At 44.8% G+C, this 22,113-nt stretch overlaps 1 protein-coding gene across 1 annotated transcript in view; it reads left to right on the top strand.

Moving 5' to 3' along the window:
- Positions 1 to 3,531: 3,531 nt before the first annotated feature.
- The window catches only part of DNAJC18 (DnaJ heat shock protein family (Hsp40) member C18), a gene marked incomplete at both ends in the record, with an annotated part of 30,845 nt that continues 12,263 nt past the window's right edge, over positions 3,532 to 22,113 (top strand). The window contains 5 exons of the mRNA XM_080714807.1: positions 3,532 to 3,571; positions 5,317 to 5,503; positions 12,872 to 13,017; positions 15,437 to 15,622; positions 20,972 to 21,081. Coding sequence (XP_080570933.1) covers positions 3,532 to 3,571; positions 5,317 to 5,503; positions 12,872 to 13,017; positions 15,437 to 15,622; positions 20,972 to 21,081 — 669 coding nt within the window. The remainder of the gene's footprint in view (positions 3,572 to 5,316; positions 5,504 to 12,871; positions 13,018 to 15,436; positions 15,623 to 20,971; positions 21,082 to 22,113) is intronic.

Below are 22,113 nucleotides of genomic sequence, written 5' to 3'. Positions count from 1 at the left end.
CTAGTTAGACATATCCAGGGCCAGATCACATATCCAGTTCATACCACCTCTACTTTGCAATGTCAAAATCCCCAAAATGGTATCTCAGTTGTGCACAGTGGCACACACTTGTAACCCCAGCTACTTAGGAGGCTGGGGTAGGAGGATATCAGGGCTGAGACCAGCCTGAGAAAATTACTAAGATCCTATCTCAAAATAATGAAAAAGAAAAAAAAGGCCAGGTGTGGTGGCACATGCTTGTAACCCCAGCATTCGGGAGGCTGAGACAGGAGGATCACGGTTTACAGGCAGCCTCAGCTACTTAGTGAGGCCCTTTGCGACTCAGTGAGACCCTGTTTCAAAATAAAGAATTAAAAATAGGGCTGGAGGTGTAGCTTGGAGGTAGAATGCCACTGGGTTCCATCCCCAGTACCCCCCCCACACACACACAAGATGTTGGGCATGGTGGTGTACACTTGTAATCCCAGTACTTGAGAGGCTGAGACAGGAGGATTACAGGCTTGTTGCCAGCCTTAGCTACTTAATGAGGCCCTCCACAACTTAATGAGACCTTATCTCAAAATAAAGACTAAAATAGGGCTGGGGGTGTAGCTCAGAGGTAGAATGCTCCTGGGTTCCATCCCCAGTACCTAAAAAAATAAAAATGAAAATAAAGGGCTGGGAGCTAGGCACAGTGGTGTACACCTGTAATTCCAGTATTTGGGAGCTGAGACAGGAGGATTGCAAGTTCAAAGCCAGCCTCAGGAACTTAGTGAGGCACTCAGCTACTTAGCAAAACCCTGTTTCCAAATAAAAAAATAAAATAAGACTGGGAGTATGGTTCAGAGGTAGAGCACTGCTGGGTTGAATCCCCAGCACCTGGGGAGCCCAGGGATATAGCTTAGTGGTACAGAGCTTACCTAGATTATAATATGAGGCCCTGGGTTAAATACCCAGCACTGAAAAAAAAAAAAATAACACTACCAATCGAACTTTGTCATCTTATAGGTGAGAAGACTTGGGTCAAAGAAGAAGGGAGTTGGTCAAAGTCACACAATGATTTCTGGCAAAACCCCAACTATAACCCATATCTAACTTCTAGACCAGTGCTTTTCCCATGGAAAGGCCAAGTGAAAATGACCTCACTAATAGCAGGGCTCTTACTGCAAGAAAGAGAACTGCATGCCTTCTGGGCTTTGTGTCCAGAGCTATACATCCCCACAGCCACCCCATTCCCTCAACAGCCTAAGTTTCTACTGATTGATATCATAATTGACCTTGTCATTTGGGGTAAGATCTGAGTAAATTCTAGTTCTGAGTAACTTTTTTCAGGTAATTTTGTGTGTGTGTGTGTGTGTGTGTGTGTGTGTGTGTGTGTGTGTTGCTGAGGATGAAATCTAGGGGCCTTCTACCTCCAGGCTACACTTCCAGACCTATTTTATATTTTATTTGGAAACAGGGTCTCACTAAATAGCTGAGGCAGGCTTTGAACCTGCACGATCCTCCTGTCTCAGCCTCCCAAGTGCTGGGATTACATGCATGCGCCACCACGGCCGGCTTCAGGTAATTTTTTGTTTGAAGATGAGCATAATCATTTTTGCCCTTGTGTAAACCTAATCATTGGCAATCACAACCACCCACATCTTCCTGCATGCATGAGTCAGGGAATGAAGCCACCATAGCCATTCACCTGGGAATGGGGTCAATGAGTTGCTTTTATTCTTTGCTAGACTCCTTACAAAATGGGGCAGACATAGAAATAGTTTTTCATTTTCTTTTCACTAACTTCTTAGTTCTGGTCCTACAGAAAAGAAAGAAATGGCCAGGCATGGTGGTACACACTTGTAATCCCAGTACTTGGGAGGCTGAGACAGAAGGATCGCAGGTTCGCAGCCAGTCTCAGCAACTTAGTAAGACCTGTTTCAAAATAAGGAAAAAAAGGTGTGTGTGGGGGAGATGGAGGTGTAGCTCAGAGGTAGAATGCCCCTGGATGCAGTACCATAACAAATATAAAAAAGAAAAAGAAAAGGGATGGGCAAAGGAAATGACTGGGATGAAACAGAAAAGTGGTAGAAGAGTCATGGAACAGAACAGTATAGATCATGGAAATGGAAACCTATCTCCTTTTTCTTTTTTCTTTACCTCTCACTCCTGGTGGTTCCTCCTATGCCTGAGCAGCTGGGCTGGAGAGGCATAACCAGACTTCCCTCTAACCCTAAAAGAGGGGTGTGTGTGTGTGTGTGTTACTGGGGGTGGAACCCTGGAGTTTTTCTATTTCCAGGCTACACTCCCAAACCTATTTTATACTTTATTTGGAAACAGGGTCTAAGTTGCTGAGAGCCTCACTAAGTAGCTGAGGCTGGCTTCAAACCTGTGTGATCCTCCTGTCTCAGCCTCCCAAGCGCGGGGATTACAAGCGTGTGTCACCACGCCCGGCTTTTTTTTTTTTTTTTTTTTTTTTTTTTTTTAATACAGTCGTCTTGCTACGTCTTGCTAGTCTCCAGTTCCTGGATTCAAGGGATCTTCCCCCCTCAGCCTCCAGAGTAACTGGGACCAGAGGCATGCAACACAGCACATGGCTCTACCTTACCTACCTTTCTTTCTTTCTTTTTTTTTTTTTTGGTACTGGGGTTCTTGGAAGCCCTTCTACCTCAGGGCTACACTCCCAGACCTATTTTTACATTTTTATTTGGAAACAGGGTCTCCAAAGCCAGCCCGCGCGGCTGGCTTAGAACCTGCGCGATCCTCCTGTCTCTGCCTGCCAAGCGCGGGGATTACAAGCGTGCGCCACCACGCCCGGCCTCTTTTTTTCTTTCTTTTCTCCTCTCTTCTTTCTCTTTTTCCCTCTCTCTTCTCCCTTCCTTTCTTTTTCCTTCCTTCGTGCTGGAGATTGAACCCAAAGGCGTTCTACCTCTGAGCGACACCCCTAGACCTACTTTATGTTCTAACTTTGCAACAGAATCTTGCTAAATGACTGTGTGCTGTATTCGAACCTGTGATCCTTCTGTACTGAAATTACAGTAGATAAATTCTGTACTGAAATTACAGGCGTGTGCCACCACGCCCGCTTCTACCTCATTTTTCTAACTTTGTGGCTCCTAAGCTTCTCAGAGCTGGATTCGGAATCCCCAAAACCATTTCTGAATCTCTGGGGCCTATCACAGATTTCGCACAGGACAGGCATTGGTGTGTATTTAAAAGGACAACCCTGAGGAGAAACTGTCAAATTGTCACCCTCTAGGTTGAAACTCTAGGTGAAACCCTCTCCGGGTCACACTGTCACCCTCTAGCCTGGAACGTGCGCAGCCCTTTGTGGCAGAGCAGCACGGGCACCCCTCCAGGCCCCAGGGTCCTGCCGGCTCGCTGCACTGGAGGAGTGGCAACCGCAGCCCGGGGGCGGAGCCCTCCCGGCCGCGCGGCCTGCTGGGAGCTGTAGTCCGGCCGCAGCCCCGCAGCCTCAACTACAATGACCGGCGTGCTCCGCGCGCCGCGCCCCTTCTCTTTCAGCCTGGGGCGCCGAGGACGCGCGGCTGACTGCTGACCGCAACAGATATGGCGGCCACTCTGGGCAGCGGCGAGCGATGGACCCAAGGTACGGATCCTGGCCGCAGGGTGGGGTAAGGCAGCGTCCGGAGGATCGGGACCCGGCTCCTGAAGGAGCCTGAGAAGGGCTGAGCTCCTGCGCCCGAGGCGAAGGGTGCAGGCCTGTGAAGATGCTGAGCCCGTGCAGGCTTCGGTGTGGTGGAGGACCGCCCCGGCAGAGGCCAGCATCTGGAAACCCCGACGGCGGCTCCAGCTGGAGCGCGACCATTTGTCACCCCGGCCCCGCCCCGGCCCGCCCCGCCCTGGCTGGCCGCCCGGCCCCTCCTACGCGGGGCAGCTGGGGGCCCGCGGGTGCTGCAGCCTCCCGCGGATTGCTTACCCAGCCGGTATCTGTAACTCCACCGAACTGGGCCGCGTGACGCTCAGTCCGGGTTTGATCTGGCCCCTCGGTCCGCATCAGGACCGATTTCCATCCTATAGTCAGGCAGAAAGCATTGATCCAATACCTTTTAGTGCCCCTCTTATGTTAAACCTGCAGCAGAGATTAGACAGACATGAGCCCACAGAACTGTCAGTCCACAGAGAGTTTGATGGGTTATCAGCTAATTACAAAACAGGGCCAGCAAGTCCTGTACTAACACAGCAAGGTTGGGGTCCAGGGAGCACACTGACAAGGCACCCAGCAGGAGGCTTCATGGAGAAAGTGTTACATACGATAATATGAAGGATGCGTTGGAGTTAGCTAGGCTGATATAGGAAGAGTGCCAAGGAGCAGTGGGTAGACACTGAGAGATGTTAAGCTTGCGAAAGATGTTTTTAAAGTCTTTCCCAGATTCTCCAGGTAAGGCATGCATCATTTGCCCTCCTTGACTGGATTGCATGTAACCCTCTTTACATTCTGCAGGCTGATTTATTGAATCCTCCCCTATTAAGCTGTAATCTCTTTGTGGTTAGGAGCAAGTCTTAGCATCCTTCTGATCTATCCAGACAAGTGTCTTGGTATATGTTCATTCTATAAATGTTAGTTTAAAAGAACTGTATACCTTTCCCTTTTAAGTCTTAGAAGTAGGAGGCATTGCAACAAAAAGTATTATTTTATGAGCACTGTCACTTCTGACCATGGAACACAAAGACACTTTCCCCATGCTGCACACTAAAGGTGGGGTTTTGGGAAGATGTCACTGCAGGTCCTTTTCTGTCTCTAAGTCGAGATTATTTGCTGTGAGTACAGTAAGTAGGATGGATTTACTGTGCTCCATGTTTCTAGCATTTATAAGTTTTTCTTGGGTGCTTCTTATATTTTACATAATAGTTTTTTTCAGATGTTTATTCAGCTGTGCATGCTTGGCAAGCTCAATGGTAGAATGCTTGCCTAGCATGCACAAAGTCTTGGGTTCAATTCCTAGTAACACACACACACACACACACACACACACACACACACACACACACACCATGATGTCCTAAGCCTATTTTTTTTTTTTTTTTGGTGGTGGTACTAGAGTTCCTGGAAACCCTTCTACCTCCATGCTACACTCTCAGACACCTATTTTTTTATATTTTTATTTGGAAACAGGGTCTCTTAAGCCAGCAAGGCTGGCTTCGAACCTGCGCTATCCTCCTGTCTCTGCCTCCCAAGCGCGGGGACTGCAAGCATGCGCCACCACGCCCAGCCTAAGCCTATTCTTAATACCTGTTCATTCCTTCAAGCAGCCTTCCAGAGAGTCAAGGCAGATAGCAAAGTTAATTTGCAGGGTCAGGTGGAGGCCTATCAGAAGGGCTGTTGCTTTGCAGCTTACATTGACGCAGTTAGAAGAAACAAATACCCAGAAGACAGACCTCCTGAGAGTCATGGCCCCTGTGGTTGCTGTAACTGCATGAAGGCACAAAAGGAAAAGAAGTGTGAGAATGAGCGGAGTCAGACCCGGCAGGGTGAGGGGAGCTCCACTTACACCGAGGAACAGCTGCTTGGGGTACAAAGGTAAGCATATGGTGGGAATAAAAGCAGTTTTGTGTGAAGCGCTTGGACAGATGCTGCACCCAGAGGATGTACTATATCATCATCATTGTCATCATTATTATTATTGAAACAGTAGTTTTACTTGTAAAGAAAATAAACTTGACCTCAGGAAGAAGACTGGATAAAAGTAGAGTAGTAGGATAAAATATGAGCTATCAGTGTGTGTGTGGTCATAGAAATTGGATCCAAGGGCATTCTAGCTCTGAGCTATACCTTTAACCCTTTATTTATTTATTATTTATTTATTTATTTATTTAGTGATAATGGAGATTGAACCCAGGGGCACTCTACCTTTGAGCTACACCCTAGCCCTATTTTATTTTTATTTTGGGTCTCACTAGTTTGATGACAATCTCACTATTTGCTGAGGCTGTACTTGAACCTGGGATCCTCCTATCTCAGCCTCCCAAGTACTGGGATCATAGGTGTGCACTACCACGCCTAGCCTTATCTTTTATTTTGAAATAGGTCTTACTAAATTTCCCAAGCTATCTAGAGCCTATGATCCTCCAGTCTCTGTCTCCCACCTGCTTCAGCTCCAAGAAAGGCAAGGAGAGCTGGGCATGGTGGCGCACGCTTGCAATCCCAGTACTTGGGAGGCTGAGACAGGAGGATCACAGGTTTGCAGCCAGCCTCAGCTACTTAGTGAGGCCCTCTGCAACTTATGAGACCCTGTTTCAAAATAAAGAATAAAAAAATTGGGCTGGGGGTGTAGCTCAGAGGTAGAGTGCCCCTAGATTCAATCTCTAGTACCTCAAAAAGAAAAAAGAAAAAAAAAGTAGGGCTGAGGATGTAGCCAAGAGGTAGAATGCCTCTGGGTTCAATCCCCAATGCTTCAATAAATAAATAAATAAATGAAGCTGGGTGTGGTGGTGCACACTTGTAATCCCAGTACTTGGGAGGCTGAGACAGGAGAATCTACTTAGTGAGGTCCTTTGCAATTTAGTAAGACCCTTTTTCAAAATAAAAAATTAAAACTAGGGCTAGAGGTATAACTTGGAGGTAGAATGCCCCTGGATTCAATTCCCAGTACTGTAAAAAATAAGATAGGGCTGAGGTTGTATCTTGGAGGTAGGATACCCCTGGGTTCAGTCCAATAAATAAATAAATAAATAAATAAATAAATAAATAAATAAATAGGGGTAGGGATGTAGCTCAGAGGTAAAAAGCTCCTGGGCTCAGTCTACAGTACTGAACACAAACAGACAGACACACACACACATAACTATAATGAGGTACCGTACAACTTCATACCCACTAAGATGGCTATAATTAAAAAGTCAGAAAAGCCTCTCAAGTACTGGGATTACAAGTGTGTGCCACCACACCTGGCTTTTTAGTCTTTATTTTGAAACAGTATCTCACTGAATTGCAAAGGACCTCACTAAGTAGATTCTCTTGTCTCAGCCTCTCAAGTACTGGGATTACAAGTGTGTGCCACCAGGCCTGGCTAACCCTATATAATGATAATTCTTTTTTTCTTTTTTTGGTGGGGGAGTATTGGAGATTAAACCCTGGGGCATTCCACCTCCAAGTTACACTCCCAGCCCTTTTTATTTTGACACAGGGTCTTGCTAGGTCACTGAGAGTCTAAAATGCTGAGGCTACTCTTGAACCTGTCATCTTCCTGGCTCAGCCTTCTAAATTCCCGGATTAGAGGCATGCGCCACCACGGTTGACTCAAGAGTGAAGTTTTTGAAAGCCTACATGGCATAATCACATCATTGCTCTGTTTTTCTCTCTGTGTGTGTGTGTGTGTGTGTGTGTGTGTGTGTGTGTGTGTGTGTTTGATACTGGGGATTGAGCCCTGGGGCATTGTACTTCAGAGCCATATCCCTAGTCCTATTTTATTTTATTTTATTTTATTTATTTTTGGTACTGGGGATTGAACCCAGAGGCATTCTACCTCCAAGTTATACCCCCAACCAGGTTTTCTTTCTTTCTTTCTTTTTTTTTTTTTTTTTGGTGGTACTGGGGTTCCTGGAAGCCCTTCTACCTCTGGGCTACACTCCCAGACCTATTTTTATACTTTTTAAATTTGGAAACAGGGTCTCTTAAGCCAGCATGGCTGGCTTCGAACCTGTGCGATCCTCCTGTCTCCGCCTCCCAAGCGCGGGGATTACAAGCGTGCACCACCACTCCCGGCAGGTTTTATTTCTTATTTGGAAACAGAGTCTCATTAAGTTTGGAAGGCCTCGCTAAGATGCTGGGTTTTTTTGGTTTTTTTGTTTTGTTTTGTGTTTTTGTGGTACTGAGGGTTGAACTCAGGGGCATGCTACTTACCCTCAGGGGCATGCTACTTACCCTCAAGCCCTATTTTTCTTTTTTATTTGGAAACAGAGTTTCACTAAGTTCCTGTGATCCTTGCTGAGTTGCTGAAGTTGACTTCAAGTTGCGATCTTTCTGTTTCGGCCTCCCAAATACTGGGATTTGGGCATACACGACCAAGCCTGGCTTTTATTTTTTATTTTGAAATAGGGTCTCACTAAGTTGCAGAGGGTCTCAGTAAATTGCTGAAGATGCTCATGAACTTGAGATCTCCCTGTCTCAGCCTCCCAAAGTAAGATCACAAGTGTGCACCACCATGCCCCACTCTCTTTATTTTTATTTTGAAAGTATTTCAATTTTGAAATAAGGTCTCACTAGGCTGATAAGGTCTCACAACTTGCTGAGCTATGCCCGGCTTTTCTTTTTCGTTTTTTATTTCTATTTTTTTTTTTTTTTTACTGGAGATTGAAACCAGGAGCATTCTACTTCTGAGCTATACCTCCAGCCGTGTTTACATTTTATTTGGAAATGGGGTCTTACTAAATTGCTGAGGTTGGCCTTCAACCTGCTAGCCTCTTGTCTCAGACTTCCAAGTACTGGGTTATGGGAGTGCTTCACCACATTCAGCTTGTTTTTTAATTTTTTTTTTTTTTTTTGTATTGGGGATTGAAACCAGGTGTCCTTTACCACTGAGCTGTATCTCCATCCTATCTATCTATCTATCTATCTATCTATCTATCTATCTATCTATCATCTATATATCTATCTTTTTGCTGTACTTGGGATTGAACCCAGGGACATTCTACCTACAAAGCTTCATCCCCAGCCTAATTTTTTTTTTTTAAATAGAGTCTCACTAAGTTGTGGAGGACTTCATTAAGTAGCTGAGGCTGGCCACAAACTGTGATCCTCCTGTCTCAGCCTTCAAGTAACGGGATTACAAGCATGCACCACCATACCCAGCTTATTTTCTCCAAAATGAAAAATTTTGAGGCACTTTTGGGACAAGGTCTTGATGATTGCCCAGGCTGGCCTTGAACTTGCAATCCTCCTGCCTCAGTTGCCTGAATAGCATGATTATAGTCGTGCACCATTGCGCCTGACATCACTGTTTTTAATTTTTTATTATATTAAATATTGGTAGATATAACTGCTAAAACAAAAGCTCTTTCAGGATTTTTATTAATTTTTACGAGTATAAAAGATTTATGAGCCGGGTGTGGTGGCGCACACTTGTAATCCCAGCATTTGGGAAGCTGAGACCAGAGGATCATGGTTCACAGACAGCCTCAGGTACTTAGCAGGGCACTTCACAACTCAGTGAGACCCTATTTAAAAAATAAAAATACTAAAAAATAGGGCTAGGGGTGTAGCTCGGAAGTAGAATGCTCCTGGGTTCCATGTCCAGTACCACACACACACATACACAAAAAGATTTCTGAAACCAGATGTGGTGGCACATGCCTATAATCCCAGTACTTTAGAGGCTGAGACAGGAGGATTTCAAGCCTCAGCAACATAGCGGGACTCTCAGCAACCTAGGGAGACCCTGCCCCCCCAGCCCCCACACACAGAAGAGGCTAGGGTATAGCTTGGAGGTAGACCACTCTTAAGTTCAATCCCCTATAACACACACATGCACGCACACACACAATTATGAGATCAAAAAGTGCAGAATTCCCATTCTAGTCTAAACTGTTATCTAGTCTAAACTCTTACTCTATACTTCTTCACATCTCTAATGTTATGGATCAGTTTCCAAAATTAATTATTAGCTTAAAAACCAGCAAGATAGCGGGGCATGGTAGGGCACTCTTGTAATCCCAGTACTTGAGAGGCAGAGACAGGAGGATTGCAGGTTCGTGGCCAGGCTCAGCAACTTAGGCCATTTGCAAGTTAGTGAGATCCTGTTTCAAAATAAAAGATTAAAATAGGGCTGAAGGTGGCCGGTTGTGGTGGCACACTCTTGCACTCTTGTAATCCCAGCATTCGGGAGGCTGAGACCAGAGGATTGCAGTTTGCGGACAACCTCAGCTACTTAGGCCCTCTGCAACTTAGTGAGACCTGTTTCAAAATAAAGAATAAAAAATAGGGCTGGGAGTGTAGCTCGGAGGTAGAATGTCCCTGGGTTCCATCCCCAGTACCCCCCCCCCACCACACACACACACAGCAAAAGAGCCAAGCATAGTAGCTCACACCTCTCATCTCAGTACTTGAGAGGCAGAGATAGGAGGATCCCGGGTTCAAGGACAGCTTCAGCAACTTAGGCTCTCAGCAACTTAGGCCCTGTTTCAAATTAAGAAAACGAAAACAGGGCTGGGGTTGGCCTTAAAATTGCAGTCCTCCTGTCTCACCCTTCTAAGTACTGGGATTGCAGGCCTGTGCCTCCACTCCAGGCCACAGACTTCTAATGGTGGTTGTCCCTGAGGTGGGAATGAGGAAGCAGTAAGATTTTTTTATTATATGGACTTTAGTACTGTTGGCTATATTTTCTTTTTTTGTGTATGTGTGGTACTAGGAATGGAATCCAGGAGCATTCTATCTCCAAGCTGCACCCCCAGCCCTATTTTATTATTTATTCTGAAACAGGGGCTCACTGAGTTGCAGAAGGCCTCATCAAGTATCTGAGGCTGGCTGCAAATCTGCGATCCTCCTGACTTAGCCTCCTGGGTACTAGGATTACAAGCGTGCACCACCACACCTGACTTAATGTTGACTGTATCTTCTGTGTGTATATATTAACTTTTTATAAACACAGTTTTAAAAAGCAATAAGGAAAATGAGAAAGAAAAAATTCCAAATAGAGTAGTAAGTTGTTCTTTCTAGCTTTGCTGTGCTATAGTTCAGATCTTAACCTGAGCCTTCATTGAGGATTGGCATCCTTCTTTTACCCATTTAAAGTAATATAGAAAGAAGAAAACAGTAGATGTATAAGTACTTTGAAATATATTAAGAGCCAGGCATGATGGTGCGCACCTATAATCCCAATACTGGGAAGTCTGAGACAGGAGGATCACAGGTTCACCCCCAGCCTCAGCCACTTAGGTGCTCCACAACTTAGTGAGATCTATTTCAAAAAAAAAAAAAAATAGGCTGGGCGTGGTGGCACATGTTTGTAATCCCAGCATTTGGGAGGCTGAGACCAGAGGATCTCGGTTCGCAGACAGCCTCGGCTACTTAGTGAGGCCCTCTGCAACTTAGTGAGGCCCTGTTTCAAAATACAGAATAAGCCGGGAGTGGTGGCGCACACTTGTAATCCCTGTGCTTGGGAGGCGGAGATAGGAGGATCACACAGGTTCAAAGCCAGCCTTGCTGGATTAAGAGATCCTGTTTCCAAATAAAAATACAAAAAATAGGTGTCTGGGAGTGTAGCCCAGAGGTAGAAGGGTTTCCAGGAACCCCGGTACCACAAAAAAAAAAAAATTATATATATATATATATATATATATATATATATATATATATATGTATAACAGAATAAAAAATAGGATGAGGTGTAGCTTGAAGATCAAGTGCCCCTGGGTTCCATCCCCAGACAAATAAAATAAAAATAAAATAAGGCTGGGAGTGTAGCTCAGAGGTAGAATGCCCTGGGTTCAATCTAATAAATAAATAAATAGTCTAGGGATATAGCTTAGAGAGAGAATGCCCCTGGGTTTAATCCACAGTGCCAAGTAAATTTAAAAAAATAAGAGAGACAGAGAAGCCGGGTGTGGTGGCACACGCTTGTAATCCCAGCATTTGGGAGGCTGAGACCGGAGGATTGCAGTTCACAGACAGCCTCAGCTACTTAGTGAGACCCTCTGCAACTCAGTGAGACCCAGTTTCAAAACAAAGAATAAAAAAAATAGGGCAGGGTGTGTAGCTTGGAGGTCTAATGCCCCTGGGTTCCATCCCCAGACCTGCAAAAAAAAAAAACCCACAAACAGGGCAGGGAGTGTAGCTCGGAGGTCAAATGCCTCTGGGTTCCATTCCCAGACCCACAAAAATAAATAAAATAAAACAGAGACAGAGAAAGAAGCATTAAAGTCTAGGTTGGAGGGCTGTAATATTCTTTCTTTCTTTCTTTCTTTCTTTCTTTCTTTCTTTCTTTCTTTCTTTCTTTCTTTTTGTGGTGCTGGGGATTGAACCCAGGGTCATTCTACCTCTGAGCTACATCCCTACTCTGATTTTTTATTTTGAAACAAGGTCTCACTAAGTTGCAGAAGTCCTCACTAAGTAGCTGAGGATGGCCATGAACCTGCGATCCTCCTGTCTCAGCCTGCCAAGTACTGGGTTACAAGATGTGCCACCATACCCAGCTGATTTTTTTTTTTTTTTCCTGCAGGTCTGGTGATGGAACCCAGGGGCATTCAACCTCTGAGCTACACCCCCTGCCCTATTTTTTATTCTTTATTTTGAAACCAGGTCTCACTGAGTTGCAGAGGGCTTCACTAAGTAGCTGAGGCTGTCCGCAAACCATGATCCTCTGGTCTCAGCCTCCCAAATGCTGGGATTACAAGCGTGCGCCACCACGCCCGGCTTGCCCAGATTATTTTAATGTTTCATTAAATGGACTCACTAATTTTTTTTGTAGCAATAGTTTCTTTTTTATTTTAATATACTTTAGAAAACACTACACAAAGCTGAGCTTTGCCACCAATTCCAGATAACAGCGGGAAGCTTCAATTACACAAATTGAGTGCTTTGTGATGGCTAAACTAATTTTCTTTAAAGGTTGTTTGGAAGCCAGGTGTGGTGGCGCACACTTATAATTCCAGTACTTGGGAGGCTGAGACAGGAGGATCACAGGTTCACAGCCAACCTCAATTACTTAGTGAGGCCCTCCACAACTTAGTGAGGACCCTGTTTCAAAATAAAAAATTCAAACTAGGGCTGGAGATATAGCTTGGAGGTAGAATTCCCCTGAGTTCCAGCCCTGGTACCACACACACACACACAAAAAAAAAAAAAAAAAGTTGTTTGGGTTTCACAAATTGAGGAATTGATAAATTATTTTGCAGCTAATTGTATAAAAGGAGCCTTTGTAGGCATTCATTATTTCTGATTTTTTTTTTCTAGGATCAAGAAATGCAGAAATTACTATGAAATTCTGGGAGTTTCTCGAAATGCCAGTGACGAAGAGCTTAAGAAAGCTTACAGAAAACTTGCACTGAAGTTTCATCCTGACAAGAACTGTGCTCCCGGAGCAACGGATGCTTTCAAAGGTCTGGTTTTGATTTAATGCTTAATCGTGTCCTGGTGATGATGGCTGGTCATAACCAAATGTTTTCAGCCTTCCTTGCGTTTACTTTATAAGGCCGTAAACAGAGTTTTTTCCTTGCTACAACTGTTAAATAGTAATTATCAGCATAATTTTCTCCTGCCTTTATCTACTTAACCCTGATTTTGAGTGTGTGTGTGTGTGTGTGTGTGTGTATTGTACTGGGGATAGAACCCAGGGGCATTCTACCTCTGGGCTACACCCCCCAGCCCTATGTTTTTATTCTCTATTTTGAAACAGGGTCTGACTAAGTTGCAGAGGGCCTAACTAAATAGCTGAGGCTGTCCATAAACCTACAATCTTCCTGTCTTAGCCTCCCAAGTATTGGGATTACAAGCATGCACCACCACACCCGGCTCCTCAAACCCCACTTTTAATGGTTTTGTTTTGAAGCAGTCTCACTAGATTGTTAAGAGCCTCACTAAGTTGCTGAGGCTATCCTCAAACCTGTGATCCTCATGTCTCAGCCTCCCAAGTACTGGGATTGACCAGCAACCTTGATTTCTTTTAAAAACAAAAATTTGAGCTGAGCTGGGCATGGTGGCGCACGCTTGTAATCCCAGCATTCAGGAGACTGAGACTGGAGGATCACGGTTCGCAGACAGCCTCAGCTACTTAGTGAGGCCCTCTGCAACTCAGTGAGACCTGGTTTCAAAATAAAGAATAAAAAATAGGGCAGGGGGTTTACGGAGGTCGAATGCCCCTGGGTTTCATCCCCAGACCTGCAAAATACTTTTTTTTTTTTTTTTTTGGTGGTACTGGGGGTGGAACCCAGAGGCTTTCTACCTCCGGGCTATACTCCCAGACCTATTTTTATATTTTATTTGGAAACAGGGTCTCACTAAGTTGCTGAGAGCCTCACTAAGTTGCTGAGAGCCTCACTAAGTAGCTGAGGCTGGCTTCGAACCTGCATGATCCTCCTGTCTCAGGCTCCCAAGCGCTGGGATTACAAGCGTGCGCCACCACGCCTGGCTGCAGACCTGCAAAATAAATAAATAAATAAAAACAAAGATTTGGCTTCTTTTTTTCCTTTCTTCCCTTCCTTCCTTTCTTTTTTTTTCTTTCTTTCACATGCTAGGCAAGTGCTCTCTCTACCACAGAGCCACACCCCAGCCCTTTTTAAAAAATTAATTAATTTAGCTGGGCGTGGTAGCACACGCTTGTAATCCTTGCGCTTGGGAGGCTGAGACAGGAGGATCGCACAGGTTCGAAGCCAGCCTCAGTTATTTAGTGAGGCTCTTAGCAACTTAGTGAGACCCTGTTTCCAAATAAAATGGGTCTGGGAGTATAGCCCGGAGGTAGAAAGCCTCTGGGTTCCACCCCCAGAACCACAAAAAAAAATTATTTATTTATTTTTTGATATTGGGATTGAACCTAGGGGCACTTTGTCTCTGTGCTACACCCCCAACCCTATTTTATTTTATTTTGGGTTTGTTTTTTGTTTGTTTTTTGGTGGTACTGGGGGTGGAACCCAGAGGCTTTCTACCTCTGGGCTATACTCCCAGACCTTTTTTATATTTTATTTGGAAACAGGGTCTCACTAAGTTGCTGAAAGCCTCATTAAGTAGCTGAGGCTGGCTTCGAACCCGTGCAATGCTCCTGTCTCAGCCTCCCAAGCGCAGGGATTATAAGCGTGCACCACCACGCCCAGCTATTTTATTTTATTTTGAAACAGGGTCTCACATAGTTGCTGAGGGCCTTGCTAAATTGCTGAGACTAGCCTTAAACCTTCCATCCTCCCAAGTACTTAGATTACAGGTGTGCATTACCACGCCCAGCCTCCAAACTTATTGTTTTGAAACTAGGGATTGAACCCAGAGGTGTTCTAGCTTTTAGCTATATCCTTAGCCCTTTTCATTTTTTAGTTTGAAACAGGATTTCACAAAATTGCAGAGGGTCTTGCTATTGCTGAGGCTGGCCATGAACCTGCAATCCTCCTCTCAGCCTCCAAGTACTGGGATTACAAGCGTCTTCAACCATACCCAGCCTTCCAGCCCTATTTAAAATTTTTTATTATATCTTCAAGAAAGGGTCACATTGAGTTGCCCAGGCTGATCCTGAATTTGTAACCCTGCCTCAGCCCAGTAGCCATTGCACCCAGTTTCAAGAACTTTTGATTAGGAATGAACTCTCTTAGGCAGTAATTTTTAGTTTGTTTGATTCCAGTGTTGTTTCTAGCTTACCAAAATGGATTATGGGAAATCTCCAAGGCAAACATCTGGGGAACTTCTCAGCCCAAGAACCTCTCCTTGGTCCCTGTGACGTCGTCTAGCTTCAGTTTATTCTAGGCTCCTTGTCACTGCTGCTGCGATCACTCTCAGCCACAGCAAAGGCTGTGCTCATGTGCTTCTTGTTGGTTGTAGCAATAGGAAATGCCTTTGCGGTCCTGAGCAATCCTAACAAGAGGCTCCGCTATGATGAATACGGAGATGAGCAGGTGACCTTTGCTGCACCTCGGGCCAGACCTTATCATTATTACAGGGACTTTGAAGCCGACATCACTCCAGAAGAGCTATTCAATGTCTTCTTTGGAGGACATTTCCCTACAGGTGAGTATCCCAAAGTTATTATTCTTTTTGTATTTTTGCTGTACCTGCGGATTGAACCCAGGGACATTCTTCCTCTGAGCTACACCCCAGCCTTACTTTTAATTTTTAATTTTTAAAATTTGTATTTATTTATTTATTTTGATTGTACTTGGGGTAGTACCCAGGGGCTTTTCTGCCTCCAGGCTATACTCCCAGTCTTATTTTATACTTTATCTGGAAACTGGGTCTCACTAAGTTGCTGAGAGCCTCACTAAGTAGCTGAGGCTGGCTTCGAACCTACATGATCCTCCTGTTTCAGCCTCCTAAGCACTGGGATGGCAAGCGTGCACCACCACACCCAGCTCGGAAACAGGGTCTTACTAAGTTGCTGAGAATCTCACTAAGTAGCTGAGGCTGGCTTCAAACCTGTGCAGTGGCATATTCTGTAATCCTAGCTACTGGGAAGTCAGCGCTGAGGCAGGAGAGTTACAAATTCAGCCTCCCAAGTGCAGGGATTACAAGCGTGCATCACCACGCCCGGCTAATTTGTGTGTGTGTGTGTGTGTGTGTGTGTGTGTGTGTGTGTCCTGGGGATGGAACCCAGGGGGATTCTACCTTCAAGCCACACCCCAGTCCTATTTTTTATTCTTTATTTTGAAACAGGGTCTCATTGAGTTGCAAAGGGCCTCAATAAATAGTTGAGACTCTCCTCGAACTGTGATCCGCCTCTCTCAGCCTCCTGAATGCTGGGATTACAAGCATGTACCACCATGCCCATGCTAATTTTTTTATTTTGAAACAGGTTGCAGAGGACCTCACTAAGTAGCTGAGTCTGGCCATGAACCTGGGATCCTCCTTTTTCAGTCTCCCAGCTACTGGGATTATAGGCGTCCGCCACCACATCTAGCTCCAAGGTTATATGCTACTCAGCAAGCTCCTATTTAAGGGTTTGAATATAGAGGGACAGTCGGTTGGTAGAAACTGCAGAAATTTTAAATTAGTTGAATAGGAGTTTAGGCAGGTCTCCAGACTCTAGCTAAGCATAATTTTTGTTTTTGTTTTGGCAATATTGGGGATTGAACCTAGGAGTGTTTTACCACTGACATACGTCCCCAGTTTTATTTATTTGTTTGTTTTGTTTTTGTGGTGTTGGGAATTGAGCCCAGGGACTTTCTGCCTCTGAGCTATAGCTCCTAGCCCTATTTTATTTCTTGTTTGGAAATGTGATCTCCTTAATTTCTAAGAGCCTCACTAAGTTGCTGATGCTGGCTTCAAACCTATGATCCTCCTGTCTTGGCCTCCTAAGTACTGAGATTACATGCATGTACCACCAATCTGGCTTTATTTTTATTTTGAAATAGGGTCTAAGTTGCCCAGGCTGGCCTACAATTTTCAATCCTCCTGCCTTGGCCTTCTGAGTTGCTGGAATTATAGGTGCCACTGCACCTGGTTTAGCTGTGAATAATTTTAATCAAATAATTTGATTTTTCTCATCTTAGTTTCTGTGTCTGTGTTACCAGGGATTGAATCCAGGGGCATTCTACCTCTGAGCTCCATCCCCAGCCTGATTTTTTTATTCTTTATTTTGAAACAGAGTCTCACTAAGTTGTGGAGAGCCTCATCAGTTGCTGAGGCTAGCGAAAACCCTGTGATCCTCCTGTCTCAGCCTCCCAAGTACTGAGATTACAAGTACAGGTGTGCACCACCATGCCCAGCTATCATCTTAATTCCTTACATAAAAGAATGTCACTGATACAATTTTAAAAATAGTTTAAAGGTAAAATGTACCTGGGTTCAACCCCAAGTACAAAAAAAATAGAACTGATAATAATATCTACTTCACAAGGTTGCTGTGAAGATTAGATATTAAGTACTTTATCAATCAATAGCAAAGTCCTGTTATAGTTGGATGAGGTGAGTCATGCTATAACCCTTGTATTTCAGAGGCGGAGGCAGGAGTATCATAGGTTTGAGGCCAAGCCTCAGCATCTTAGGGAGACCATCAGAAACTTAGATCCAGTTTCAAAATAAAAAATAAAATGGGCTGGGGGTGTAGGACAGAGTCAGAAAATGCCCCTGGGTTTAATTCCCAGTACACACACACAAACACGCACACACACACACACACACACACACACACACACACACACGCCAGCCGGGCATGGTGGCGCACACTTGTAATCCCAGCATTTGGGAGGCTGAAACAGGAGGATTATGGTTTGCAGCTAGCCTCAGCTACTTAGTGAGGCCCTTTGCAACTCAATGAGACCCTGTTTCAAAATAAAGAATAAAAAATAGGGCTGGGGGTGTAGTTCAAGGTAGAAACCGCTGGGTTCCATCCCCAGTACCGCAGGGAAAAAAAATGCTTGTTATCTTTATTACAAAATAGCAGTTATAAAAGATAAGTTAGAGCTGGGTGTGGTGGTGCAAGCCTGTAATTTCAGTACTTGGGAAGATGAGACAGAAGAATCAAAGGTTCAAAAACAGCCTCAGCAATGTAGAAGAGACTCCCAGCAGACTAGCAAGAACTTGTTTCAAAAACAAAAAAAAATAAAAAGGGCTGGAGTATAGCTCAGAGATAGAATGCCCTTGGGTTCCATCACCCAAAAAAAAAAAGTTAGAAAAATCTCCCCTGGGCCAGTCCTGGTGGCATATGACTATAATCTCAGCTACTCAGGAGGCTGAGGTAGAAGGATCACTTGAATACACAAGTTCAAAACTAGCCAGGGCAATAGTGAGACCCTCTCAAAAATAAATAAGCTGGGTATGGCGATGTATGACTATAATCCTAGTACTTTGGGAGGCTGAGACAAGAGGATCGTAGGTTGGAGAACAGTCTCAGCAAATAGTAAGACTCATCAATCTAGCAAGACCCTGTTTCAAAATAAAAATAAAGTAGGGCTGGAGGAGTAGCTCAGAAGTAGAATTCTCTGGGGCTCAATCCCCAGTACCACACACTAAATAATTAATTAATTGACCAATGAACATCCAATTTTATGTTGTAAGTTAAAATAAAACAAAAACTTTAAAAAAGTACCAAGCCAGGCATGGTGGTACCTGCCTATAATCTTCAGTACTTGGGAGGCTGAGACAGAAAATCACAAGTTTAAAGCCAGCCTTAGTAATTTAAAAAGGCCCTCAGCAATTTAGTGAGACCCTGTTTCACATTAAAAATAAAGCTAGGAGCTGGGCATGGTGGCACACATTTGTAATCCCAGCATTTGGGAGGATTGTGGTTCATGGACAGCCTCAGCTACTTAGTGAGGTCCTTTGCAATTCAGTGAGATGCTATTTCAGAATAAAGAATAAAATATGGGGCTAGGGGTGTAGGTTGGGGGTAGAATGCTGCTGAGTTCCGTCCCCTGTACCGCAATAAATATAAATATATCAAAGCCGGGCGTGGTGGCGCACGCTTGTAATCCCCGCGCTTGGGAGGCAGAGACAGGAGGATCACGCAGGTTCGAAGCCAGCCGCGAGTGCTGGCTTAGGAGACCCTGTTTCCAAATAAAAATGTAAAAATAGGTCTGGGAGTGTAGCCCGGAGGTAGAAGGGCTTCCAGGAACCCCAGTACCACCACCCCCCCAAAAAAAAATCAATCAATCTAGGTGTGGTGTCATACACTTGTAATCCTAGTACTTGGGAGGCTGAGATAAGAGGATCGCAGATTTGAGGATAGCCTCAACAAGTAGTCTGACTCTCAGCAACCTAATGATACCCTGTTTCAAGATTAAAAAAAAAAAAAAAGGTCGAAAAAAAAGGTCGGAGGTCGAATGCTCCTGGTTTCAATCCCTAGTATCACCAAAAAAATAAAATATATGGCTGGGAGTATAGCTCAGAGTTAGAATGCCCCTGAGAAAGAAGGAAGGAAGGGAAAGAGGAACGAAGTCTCTAGAGAGTTAGAAATTGGAATAATTTGGCCGGGCGTGGTGGCACGCGCTTGTAATCCCAGCATTCAGGAGGCTGAGACCTGGAGGATCGCAGTTCACGGACAGCCTCAGCTACTTAGTGAGGTCCTCGGCAACTCAGTGAGACCCGGTTTCAAAATAAAGAATAAAAAATAGGGCAGGGGCTGTAGCTCAGAGGTCAAATGCCCCTGGGTTCCATCCCCAGACCTGCAAAAAAAAAAAAAAGAAATTGGAATAATTCGCTAGGCGTGATTATCAGCATTCCTATAATCTCAGTACTTGGGAGACTGAAACAAGAGAATCACACATTTTAAGCCAGCCTCAGCAACTTAGTGAGACTCTATTTCCAAATAAAAAAAATAAAATAGGACTAGGGGTGTAGCCAGAGGTAGAATACCCCTAGGTTTAATCCTAGCTCTCTCTCGCGCCTGTGTGTGTGTTTAGCACATTCCAAGGCAAGTGCTCTGCCTCTGAGGTATGCCCCCAGTCCTAGAAATTGAATTTTACAAGTTGCTACTAAAGATAAAAGTAACACAATCTGGTATTGGGCTCGGAAGCAGACATGAACATGCCAGGTAGGATTCACAGCCCAAATGTTCTCTCTCAAGCCTTTCAGAGGTCCCTCCCTCACTAATATCAAAGGACTATTGAGAGCCAGACATTGTGGCACTTGCCTATAATCTTAGTACATGGGAGGTTGAAACAGTAGGATCGCAGGTTCAAGGCCAGCCTCAGCAGCCTAGCAGGCCATCAGCAACTTAGTGAGACCCTGTTTCAAAGTAAATAATAAAATAGGACTAGGGTTGTAGCTCAGAGGTAGAATGCACCCGGGTTCAATCCCCACTACCACACATACAAAAAAGACTGGTTATTACTTTTATGTGTTTGTTTATTGTAGCACTAGGAGGGCATTCTACCTCCAAACTAAATCCCTAGCCCTATTTGTTATTTTTCTTTTGGAAGAAGGTCTCTAGGTTGATGGAAGTGTCACTCTTTGCTAAGGCCGTAATCAAACCTGTGATCCTCCTATCTCAGCTTCCCAAGATGAGCCACCACGCCTGACTAAAAGGACTATTTATTTATTTATTTATTTTGTAGTACTGGGGGTGGAATCCAGAGGCTTTCTACCTCCGGGCTATACTCCCAGACCTATTTTATATTTTATTTGGAAACAGGGTCTCACTAAGTTGCTGAGAGCCTCACTCAGTAGCTGAGGCTGGCTTCAAACCTGTGCGATCCTCCTGTCTCAGCCTCCCAAGTGCGGGGATTACAAGTGTGCTCCTGGCTCAGTCCATCCATCTGAGCTGGCTCTCTTGGCTTCCCTACTGTCTTCCGTTTCTAATTAGATAAAATAGAGCAATATTCTGTCCTTGAAAATCCTTGTTGGGACCTAGAACATTGAATGAGGGAAGGCAGGAGTGCGTGTCATATCTCCTACTAAGTGTGTCTTTTCTTTTTTTTCCAGGAAATATTCATATGTTTTCAAATGTGACAGATGACACTCATTATTACCGCCGGAGACACCGACATGAGAGGACGCAGACTCGAAAGGAAGAAGAAGCAGCTAAACCTCAGGTGGCTGGGGAGGAGGGAGGGCCTCTGTTCATACACAGTGGTGTGGGCCTGACTTTTTGGTGCATGGCCAAGTCCTAGAAGTTAAACTTGAGATATGTTTCTAGGCATGGTAGCGCACGCTTGTAACCCCAGTACTTGGGAGGCTGAAACAGGAGGATTCTGAAGGTTCAAGGACAGTCTCAGCAAGTAGTGAGACTCTCATCAACCTTGCAAGACTGTTTCCAAATAATGAAAAATAGTGTTTGGGGTGTAGACCCTATTTCAAAATAGAATAAAAAATGGGGCTGGGGATTTAGCTTGGAGGTAGAATGCCCCTGGGTTCTATCCACAATACTGAAATAAAGAGAGAGAGAGATAGGGATACATCTCAGTGATAAAGTGCCCCTAGGTTCAATCTCCAGTACTGCCAAAAAATAAAAATAAACCCTCAGAACTAAAAGGGGTTTCAAGGTAAGTGACCAAGGGTGTCTCATGAAGCTCCAGGGCCAGGAGCATAGCTGGGCCTCCTGACACACAAGAGCCAGGAATTGGGTGCTGCCCGGCTCCCAGGCAGCTCTGCTCACCATGACTTTGGGGCCAGATTGCCTCCAGTTTTCCTCCCACTCTGCCTCTGTCTTGTCTTTTTTAAAGCAGTCTAGCTTGTTCTGCTTCCCTTTGCAAATGGCTAATTTTCAGTGTCTGAGAGTTTGTGTCATTTTTTCAAATGATGGCCTAGTGGTGAAGGGTGATAAGCCTCAGCCCCAAATTCCCAAGGAGGGAGAACATGGTTATCCCTGCTAGAGTTAGCTGGCCTTCAGTCCCGTCAGCTGTGGCCAAGGCAAGAGAGCTGATGACACTAACAGGTCCCCTAGCCCCACCCTGTGGGAGTCAGAGGCTGCGCAGACTTACCTGGTAATGTCTGCTTCATCAGTCTTGGTAAAGTGGACTGCAGGAGGTTCCTGGGTTTCGGTCCAGGTGTGATGAGGCCTCCTTCAGCCTCCTCAGCAGGGAGAATAACAGCCATTTGGTACTTCTTAGCTGCAGGTACAGCCT

This window comes from Muscardinus avellanarius (assembly GCF_963383645.1).
Source record: "Muscardinus avellanarius genome assembly, chromosome: 1".
NCBI lineage: Eukaryota > Metazoa > Chordata > Mammalia > Rodentia > Gliridae > Muscardinus > Muscardinus avellanarius.
Note: the sequence above shows the minus strand (reverse complement) of the source record. Positions and strands in the feature narration are given on the sequence as shown.